The 10,420-nt window shown below is 42.6% G+C and overlaps 1 protein-coding gene across 1 annotated transcript; it reads right to left on the reverse strand.

Moving 5' to 3' along the window:
- Positions 1-1,680: 1,680 nt before the first annotated feature.
- On the reverse strand, positions 1,681-8,474 carry LOC147605927 (ABC transporter G family member 11-like). The gene is made up of 11 exons (XM_086792745.1): positions 7,161-8,474; positions 6,929-7,008; positions 6,504-6,793; positions 5,554-5,725; positions 5,265-5,387; positions 4,681-4,809; positions 4,317-4,511; positions 4,095-4,181; positions 3,667-3,939; positions 3,240-3,347; positions 1,681-2,627 (listed from the first exon to the last, which is right to left on the reverse strand). Exons 1-11 carry the CDS (start codon positions 7,603-7,605, stop codon positions 2,310-2,312), a joined length of 2,220 nt encoding a protein of 739 aa, XP_086648871.1. The 5' UTR covers positions 7,606-8,474; the 3' UTR covers positions 1,681-2,309.
- Between the last annotated feature and the right edge of the window lie 1,946 nt (positions 8,475-10,420).

Consider the following 10,420-nt stretch of genomic DNA (forward strand, 5'->3'; position numbering starts at 1 on the left):
CATATTATGTGGGGAAAGCTATTTTGTGTTGGCCCATTGGAGCTATTTGTTGAAATTAGAGAAATGTGATGAGCTATGGTGGACCAAATACTAGAATCAACATCATTAACAAAGTGATTAGCAAATAATTAAGACGTAATTAGTGAGTAATTAGTAAATAGCTTAATGTAGGCATGGATAATAAAAAACCAGCAAATTCTCATTAGGCCAATGCCTCAATTTATAGAGTTTACATCCAAGCATCTAATCCCACTGATTTCTCCTTGATTCACTCCACCTCTCCCAGAATATCTCCACCTCTTTTGCTTGATTCTCTCCACCTCTTCACTTTTCCCAGAATATCTCCACACTTCCTAAATCTTCTCATGCTACCCTTTATTCTCTCCCAGTAGATTCTTCTTACCTTTTCACAGGTTCTTTCACATTTACACATTCTCTTTTACAACCTCTAACCAAGGGCTTGTTCCCGCACACACCCTATTCACTTGTATATTTCAACACTATTGATACCTGATTATATCTTGAGATGCCACCTAAGAAGTTGTAAGCTTCTTTTCCAATGACTCCTTCCAAAACATATTCAATTCTCTCCGTGTTGCCATTCCTTTTTAGCACAACAACAATAGGAGATACTTGATTGATAAAAGTCAATTTTATATATGAATCTTGCATATACAAACTTGTTAATTTTTCCCTTGCTTATTGCTGATCAATACTTGGCACTCATATTGAGTAAGGACATTGTTTCACTAGAGATGAGCCATATAATAGGTATGGTATGTTGCATCACCTCACATAGTCATGTCTATCACATTTCTCCAAGGTTTTTTTAAAAAAATTATGGAAATTAATGGTAAAATTGGGATATGATGGCCATAAGCCAATAGAAAAGTGCCCATAGGGCCCTTGTCAATGTCCATGATTTATCATGCTTATTAATGACATCAATTGTTGAATAGATTTATATGTTTCCTTTGAATGAACCTTCAATCTAGGAATTACTATTTTCTTTAGGTCCACCTTGTATCATATGTAATGCACAAGTATATTGGAGGATTCATTTGAGAGCTCAAACGCCATGCATAATATAAATTTCTACAACTGAGTTGTTACATGTGTAGAGCTTTAAGCGATGCATATTTTCTTTTTCCTTTCCTCTAGGCACTTTATGGCACCTTCAATTCCACTACATATAGCACACTTTGAAAACACTCAGTCTTCACAAGATGCACATGCTTAACTTTGTATTCCAAATCCTATTGAGTAAACATAGACATGTTTTTTTCATTTAGTTGCTTCAAAGAAGTATTCACCTCACTTCGACAGCTCCTAAGCTAGCTAGAAATTTAGGTAGCAAAAGGTAGCCAAATATTTGGGATTATTTGAATATAATGACACCTTTACATAATCACTTCATTTGAATATAACAATTATAACTTCTAAATAGAATACTCAGAATAAACCATTCTCAATGAAGTACCCTTTTTTCACACATGAATCCTTCCTTTACTACTTTCTCAAAGGTAGATATGCAATCAAAACAAGGCACGCACGGCCAGATTGAAAATTAAGAAGTAGCTCTCGACTTGGCGTTTGCAAGGCTGTGTATAACTTAACTAACTGGCTTGGGCAATCAAAAAAACAGATCACTGTGAAGAAAAAGAAGAGCACTGCCATAGCTTGTCCAGCAACCAACCCTTTCCGGCTTTATTATTTACTCAACCTACAAAGAGAAATGGGTGTGGCTGGCTTATCAGCTCCACACATTAATCAAGAATGTTTTGATAAATGAAGGAGGCAATCAGCCAGAAAACTGGCATGATACACCATCATAAGTTGAATGAAGGCTTCACGAAATAGTTCTGTTACAAATATGAATGGAAAACACCTGTAATACATCGAGCTCAGCATAAGATACATTGAGCTCGACATGAGAATATTAAGACCCTTTAGGAGAGGCAACATTGCTGCACCGGTGAAATTCGAACTAGGGCACTCACCCAGAGATTCAAACCCCTCATCACCTGGCCTGCATGTCCGGCGACTCTCGAAACAAGAAAAAAATTGAGACCCATCTTACACAGTAGTACATAATGTACCTGAGGTAACTAGTCGAGTGGACATGAGCAGATAGAGCCGGGGTATCCCCCCCACTAGGCTTTAGCTTCATTTGAACTCACACCCACTCTCAATGATTCAGTGCAAATGAGCACACATCCGGGTAGTGTCACAGATGAGCATTGTTAACATGCCCTGGCTCTCTGAGTCATGCTGAATGCACATAGAACTCAGCATGCTCCTAATGCTTATCATCCTCTGCTTGAGTCTGGAGATGTCCTAATTGGTATAACCGTCTTTGAAGAGAGCTTTTGGGTTTTCCACCGAGCAGCATGTTTGGCGTAGAATGCACGAAGATAGGGTGTCACTTTCTCATTCAGCTTGATGTTGATGAAGAAGATCATGCGGTAAGCAAATATGTTTGCAAATACCATGGCGGTGTCCCACCACTTGTTCCAACTCAAGTCTATCTGGAAATTTTCCCGCAGAATCTGTTCTCCACTGAGAGGTTCTAGTAGAGGGCTTATGTTGTCAAATTGAAGTCCCAATAAGTCATTTTTGTATTGTCCCTGTAAAAGAAAGGCAGACAGACCAAGTAAGTTAACTCAATAAGAAGTATACTGTAACCTCCTAAGCTTAGGAGAATAATGAAAGAGGCTTTTTCCCTACACATTACTGCCCACCCAACAAAAGAGGATAATCACCCGCCTGCTCATCCCTCACAAACGGAGGATCTCCCAATCCAAATCCAGCCAGCTAGGTGATGCACAGGGAAGATGTGAGTATGGTCCCTTGAGGGATGTACACCACAGGGATTGTTTGATTGCATAACACTAGAACCATGCAATCCTAAGAGATGCATTAAGATGGTAGGGATGACTCCATGATAACATGGGACATGAGTTAAGAGTTGGCACAGCTTGGAGTGTAAACCCCTGTGCCAACAAGAACGGGTGGAACGTGTATGCCACATAATCGATCACATCACACACTAACAGTCATACAATCATCATTTTGATGAGCAACGCGAGACATGATTTGGCATTTCCAGATACCTCAAAACCAAAAAAATCCCTCTCAGGTTGTGAGACTCTCTATCATCATTGACAACTAGACAAGGTGGCTAAAGGGAGAAGGGCCAGTTATGTATAACACAAATAGAGGACGATCAGGAGTCGCACCTGCAAAGCCCAGTAGTTGAAGCTGATATAAGACATCGGATATCTCCAGACAATCTTAGGTAAGTCATTGGGAAGGCGAAAGAACCCGGCAACCAACATGAATACACCCTGGATGACAAGAGAAGGCACAATATTAATATGTCAACTTGCTCTTGAAGATCGACTTTGTAAGGAAAAAGAATTAACTGTTGCCAGATATACCAATGGAAAATTTGATTCCTAAACTTAGTAAAAACATGCAATCTCGGCTCCATCAGAGTCTACTCACAAAGCTTAAAATCAACTCCATCATGAATAGCATAGACTACGCGTTATAACATCCCCACTTACATCATCAGCCCCCAAGAGTAGGGGCAGGTTCATGTAAAGATATGAAACCAGAGCAGACAAAGCCTCATAGATAAACCATCGAACTGGTGCCACTTACCAAAATCCCGGACCCTGTGACAATCCCCATGAGAAAGTTGGGGACTACACTGGCAACTGCCATCATCAAACTTTCCACCACTCCAACACACCCAAATAGGCCAATCACGAAGAAGGCGTAATGGCTGAAGCCCGGGTGCAAGCCAGCCATGAAATAGCATATGGTTCCAGTGACTAGAGCTATTGCAAACAAAAAGGGAAGAGACGACAGAGTGTTGGAGACCACAAAGGACAGTACACCATAGTGCCCATTCAATCTCTCTCGCTGGAAAACCTGCAGAGTATAAATACCTTCCTCTCAGTACTTCCTCTTCAAAATGAAAGCCGACATAGAAAGCTTTATGAACATTGGTGAGCATGCATGTGAGCACATGCGCTTTGAGATTTGTGTGTGAACATGTGACCAACCAAACCCAAAAATGCACTAACCTTCATGTCTTCTATAAAGGATGGGAAGCCCCCAATGGACATGAAAGTCACAAACCCAGACACAAACGAGGTGCAAGCACCCCTGGCCTGCAAAAGGAACCCAAATTCATAATGAATAGGAATAACGTATAGGTGAAAAGACACCCTTGCACATGAATTGCTTACGATAGGAGAGGTTACTTTGTCAGTATTGAGTAATAAAGAAGAGCTAGACGTGCTTACCAATATGGCATGGTAACTGGTTCCAACTTTATAGTAAAGTGTTCCAACACATATTGCCACAAATATGTATATGACAAGTCGAAGCCAATAGTAGCCAATGTCTCTCGACATGTTAACAAAGGACCTCTTTGTCAATGTCTTTGACTGCATCCAAAAGCTTGCTTGACTACCACTAGAATCCAAAATCATGCCTTTCTGCATGCAACAAACAGTTCCTACCATTAGTTCATGTCACCATCTAGAGATCCAAAACAAAACGGTTCATCCCGTCAGCACATGTCACCATCTAGAGACCAAAAATGAAACAACTATATCATCCGGAGACATATAGTAGTTGTTGGTCATGGACCACGGAAATGCTTACAGCTTGAGAGATCTCATAAACCCTGGCAGCTGTTGACATTGCATGCTCTGAGGTGTTGTAGGCACTTGTGAGCATCTCAATAACCTCGGAGGTAGAGAACCTTTCCAGCGGGTCTAAAACTGCATTTGCCTGTAGGTCAGTCAATTCATGGCACACACGATCAGGCACAGAGGAAGTAGGCTCTTGATAGTGGACGCATGCATGAGACTTCACAGTAATTGCAATTATCAAAGGACGGTGGTAGCCAATTCAACGGCACATTCGGTAAGGGGGGGAGGAAGCATGTTGAAAGTGGACGCATGCAACAAGTATCAAAGGACAGTGATAGGTCTTGAGAGGTGGTTGCTGGGATCTATTAAGCTATGCAATAATGCTAAGTCATCCACATGTTGTGAACAAGAGAATCACAATTGAGTCATGTTGAGGACAAAAGGTGCACATTAGACTCATTCACATTGTCACTTGACAATGGCTCTTCTGTATAGGAGGCACATGTATAACTTCAAGTCTTGTCTATATGAGAACATAAGGGAATACAGTAGATGCCACCAATATGAAGAGGAAACTAGAGTACAAGACTTCACCCTGTGTCGGAAAGAGCCTTTGAGAGTTTGCTTCACCCTGTCGAAATCTGAATTGACACACCGGAGGAAGTGATCCGAAGGGTTGCGTCTTGCAGGGCAAGGGAAGCCCACTTGAGCAAAAAACTGTGGAGAGAAAAAATAGAGGTCTGTCACATGGCCTGAAGCAGGTGTGAAACTTAGAAAAGAGGTATTGATTGAATTGTCATAGCCTTTGTAAACATGACGATTATGTGGTAATAACGCATGGTGACTATATGAAAATAACAAGTGCAGAGGATGGTGATTTCACCTCATGGGCACGGGCAGCCTCTCCAAAGTAGATGGTTCGGCCACCAGAAAGCAGGAAGAGGTTGTCAAAGAGGGCAAAGACCTCGCTGCTCGGCTGATGAATGGAGAAGAGCACAGTTCGGCCATCCCGGGACAAGCTCCTCAATGTCTGTGTTACGAAGAAGGCCGAAGCACTGCAACAATATGCAAATGCAAATATTCACATACATAGCATGTGCCAGCCATGAAGTTTGCACACCTCCTACACAGGGGGTTACACTTTTCCAAGAATAGCAGATGGGCATGTATTTGGTCCCGCATCCATCACCATGGGAGGTGAGGATGCATAGCATGTGCCAGCCATGAAGTTTGCACACCTCCCACGCAGGGGGTTGCACACTTTTCCAAGAATTGTGGATGGGCAGGGACATGGAAGGGGAAGACCCCCATGGGTAGTGAGGATATCCCACAATTCTTGAGGAAACTACCAGTTTGTAAAGACCCTAAGGGTCTTCACACACAGATCCCCCATCCAAAGAACAGAAGTAGATCAAACTGGGGAGATCTCACGACCACAAAGGAATGGCAGGTAGTATCTTCCCTTTTCACAGGTAGTGGAGCTGTCTGTAAAGCCCGTGAAACCGCTGTATCTTTTAATTCCACATGCATCAAGAGAATATGAAATAGAATCCCAATCCCAATTACTTATATTTAGTGGATTTCATGTACCCCACACTAACTGTCCTTACCCTTGCCCCCTATATCATCTTGACGACACCACTCGAGTGCATCACAGGAGGTTCAAATCTGGGACCTCCGCCCAGCTACTTCCCTCCTCTAATGTCCCAGCTGTTGGGCATTGTAACAAATCCAAATTTCTTCAGATTAAATATGCAGAAGGTGTAAGGTTTCAGTTAAAATTGGGAAATTGTAGAGAGTTTCCTAGTAATACTGCAATCACCAATTCCATACCTGTCCAGGCCACTAGTGGGCTCATCAAGAAAGAGAAGCCTGGGCCTCATGAGGATCTCCAAGGCAATGCTCACACGCCTCTTTTCACCACCGCTGAGGCCACGCAAGTGCCAGTTGCCAACAGGAGTGTCGGCACAGTCCTGCAGCCCCATCTCCAAGATGGTGCTCTCCACAATGGTTTCCTTTTCACCTCTGGGCATCCCATCAGGCAAGCGCAAATGTGCAGAGTAGTGGATGGTCTCACGCACTGTAAGGGTCCCAATAAGAGTATCCTCCTGTGTCACATAGGCCTGTCATTCATTAACAAGAAACTAAATTAGTCCACAAATGGTGGTAGGAACTTAATAATAGTTAAAACATCTTATTCTAATGAGTAAGAGCTACCCTGAGAGCTCATCACAAGTGCGCTACCAACTCTCACTTACCACCGAGCCATATGAGAGTTTCCTGCGTCGCCCATTCAAAAGCACCTCCCCTGTCACCACAGCATTCTTGGCAAGGCGTCCTACAAGTACAAGTGCAATGCAGCTACATGAACGAATGAATTCACACAAATAAAAACATCCTGACCCCACATCAGGGTTATCGATGCATCAAGAACCATCAACAGCGCACATATTCATGGATGAAGGCATAAGAAATCATCACAATGTCTACCTGCGAGAGCATCAAGGAGAGTGGATTTGCCAGAGCCAGAGGGACCCATGATGGCCATCATGAAGCCGGGCTCGGCGTAGCCACTGAGGTTGTCAAGCACCGCATGCGTTTCCCCTCCGCCATAGGAGACGCAGACTGTGAGGTCTTTCCAAGAGAGCCAGGCGACCGGGTCAGCTCCCTGAGCAATGGGAGTGGGTTCATGTTTCTTGACATTTTTCCAGAGAGTTTGGCTGAGAGGGCTCAAGCTGCCGAGATGCTGGGGCAACACCTGGACATAGTCGGATCTGCCAGTGCTAACACTACCCTGTCTGTGGAGGGTGGCTCCTTCATATTGCTCCATTTCCACAGCCACGTTGTGGTGAAGGCGGTGGTCATTGTTGTGGGAACCCAGGCAATACTCATTAAAAGAGGGGGCAGTCCGCATGGCATGCTGAGGTCGAGACATACTGAGACGTGAGAAGGGAAGGGTTCTTTCCGTTCTACCCACTACAGGTTGTAGGAGCACGGGAGCTTAACCTGCAAAAACGAAGCTTAGGGTTCTCGTGAGCTGAAAAGGGCGCGCACTAGGGCATCACAGGGAGGAGAGGCCCGCGCCAAGCTGAAGAGAGGGCAGGGCTGTATGTGTAATCCGGCCTTGAGGCAGAGTCCTGTGAAGATGACCGGCCAATTGCAGGCAGCAGTTCTTGTATGGCGAAGGGTTAAACAAGCAGAAAGGCAGGAGGGCGAACTGCATGCATGATGCATGTGTGTGTGTGTGTGTGTGTGTGTGTGTGTGTGAGAGGGGGTGGACGGAGCATACGGACTCACTGAGTGCAGTGATGAGCCATCCACCATTCGTCGTCATGTGATGAACCAACTGGTGGGTGAGAGGGCCTTCAATACTTGTCACCTTCGAGCATTTAATGCAAAGGTCGCGCTCCGCGCTCCCCACCCACTCCACACACACACACACACACACACACACACACACTCACTCCCCCCCGGGGCACCATGGTAACTGGTAAGGGTGTAACGCGGGTACTTGCTTCCACCTTCCGACTAAAAACACGCTTTCATTGGTTCTCCTGCGCCGCTCAGCTGTCAACTAACTGGACGGTTACGTTGAACGTACCATTAACTATTGTCGTACATCACCCAAAAGGCTCATTTCACACACCTCGCCCGCCCAAGATCCTCTTCACACCTACTAGCCATTGGCCTCCTCCCTCACTCCCCCATCCAAGATCTTCCCCAAAAATCAATACAAATGTGTACTTTTGCCTTGCACTTGGGGCACCCATTGACATGCTTGATTTTTGAAGCGCACCCTTGCCTTTCAAAATTGACTGCCTTGATGAAATATAACAAGTTTTTGTGTGTATTGGTGTATTTTTTGACGGGCATTTTAAAATTTTGCACGTATTTTGTGGCTGAAATGCTCAAAAACTGGCATGACGCGCCCGTCGAATAGCAACTTTGGCAGGCAATATATGTAAAGGCCCTAAGTAAGTCGTGGGAAAAAGTGAAAAGGTAATAAATGCTCATTCGTTAGCCTGTATAGCACTAGGTAAGAAGCCATACTTGTGAAGTCCTGCATTGAACTGGTCAATGGAGGCACAACATTTAAATGCTCATTTTTCATTCATTGGCCCCATACAGCACTAGGTAAGCATGGCCATTTTCAACTAGCATGACATTTGTTTCAAACGCAACTTGTTAAATCTTGGGCGGGACACAGCTCTTAGAGAGAAATCCCATCTAGACCTACCTAGGGGACTTTCTTTTTGCATTTAATATTTCTACAAGTTTAAAAGTAATGCCACCATGCTCGGGGAAAAAAAATTTTGAATGGCACCTCCATCCATGCAAAAAGGTGTCCTGCTTTTGTCTTTTATGCATTTCAATGTAAAATTATAAATCATTTCACATGATTTCATTCATTTAATTTGCTAATTTCGTTAAAAATATATACTTTGTCACTATTTCCATGAAAATGGTTCCACATGAATCCTAATTTTAAAAAAATAGTTTGTAAATTAGAAAAGCACAATCATTTGAAGTCTTAAAAAAAGGATTTGGGCAATGAAAGACTTGGGAATCATAAAGAATGAAATATCCCATTACACAACTCTATGTGTGGAAGGTTTATCTTTTTTTCCGCTTTCTTTCTTTCTACTTACACAAGGATCCTTTACTTAGAGATATACTTAAATTCTAATGGGGCAAGAAATATAAATAATGATTCATAAAGAATATCCCTTTTTACATTCCATTATATGAATAAAAACCTATCTTGTTTACATTCCATTATATGAATAAGGGGGGTATTCATAAAGAACATCCCTTTTTACATTCCATTATATGAATAAAAACCTATCTTGTTTGTAAACTAATCTATGCTAGAACAACGCTACTTTTTGGAGCTATACTATCAATGCTTCAACCACTTGATTAGAAGGGTTAAAGATCTATGAAGCCTAACGTATGAGGCATTAAAATATTAGACCTACATCAATTGTAATATCGAATACCCTCCCTATTATTAACTAGTCTAGAGAAGTAAGGAAAACGATGACTGTAGCCTAGCAATCCACAACACATACATATCACACTATTTCTACCCTCATCTAAACATCCTAAAGCCCTACACACAAATCTCTACTCAGCAGTCTCACACGCATAAGCTAAAGTTAGAATTAGTCTCATACCAACATCTTAGAACTACTCATGGTTGTTCAAAATTGTCATCCCTTCCTCTCCTTGCAAAACTCATGACTGCAAGTGTGAGAGGCCTCCTCCTACCCACAAGTGCCTTATCGCAACCTTCTTCTCCTCATGTGTGTGCCTCAAATGGTTCTCATTGTGTGTGGGCCTCTGTCTTCTCATCGTATATGTGCCTCTGTCTCTCAAATGACTTCTCTAAATATCGAATGTCATCTCTCCTCCACCACCATAACAGTATCCCTTTAGAGATATGCATGAGAAACTATCAAGGCCTTTAAGACCCTTGGAGAAGGAATTCTAATTTCTCAACACAAAAATTAGACCATAACATATACTTGCACAAATTAAAAGCACAAACCTTAATAAACAATTAAAATAAACAAAGTGAGATGGAGAATAGAGTAGAAGGCACCATCAACACAAGATTGGGTTGAATCTCCCCTGGATGATTGTGGTTCTTGTACCACTTACCCATATTTATATGTATTAGAAAAAACTTGCTTTCCAAAAGATAACTTCCAAAAACAAAGCATAAGTGCTTTGAGTTTATAAGCGTG

The sequence above is a fragment of the Cibotium barometz genome, chromosome 58, assembly GCF_041138505.1.
Source record: "Cibotium barometz isolate CiBa-2024 chromosome 58, ASM4113850v1, whole genome shotgun sequence".
Classification (NCBI taxonomy): domain Eukaryota; kingdom Viridiplantae; phylum Streptophyta; class Polypodiopsida; order Cyatheales; family Cibotiaceae; genus Cibotium; species Cibotium barometz.

Bases quoted from the DNA above. Each gene is read 5' to 3' on its own strand.
- LOC147605927 (XM_086792745.1), bottom strand. From the start codon at position 7,605: ATGTCTCGACCTCAGCATGCCATGCGGACTGCCCCCTCTTTTAATGAG. The intron at 3,940-4,094 runs GTTAGTGCATTT...TATACTCTGCAG, and splicing joins CCTTTATAGAAGACATGAAG to GTTTTCCAGCGAGAGAGATT. The intron at 3,348-3,666 runs GTAAGTGGCACC...CTTGTCATCCAG, and splicing joins TCACAGGGTCCGGGATTTTG to GGTGTATTCATGTTGGTTGC.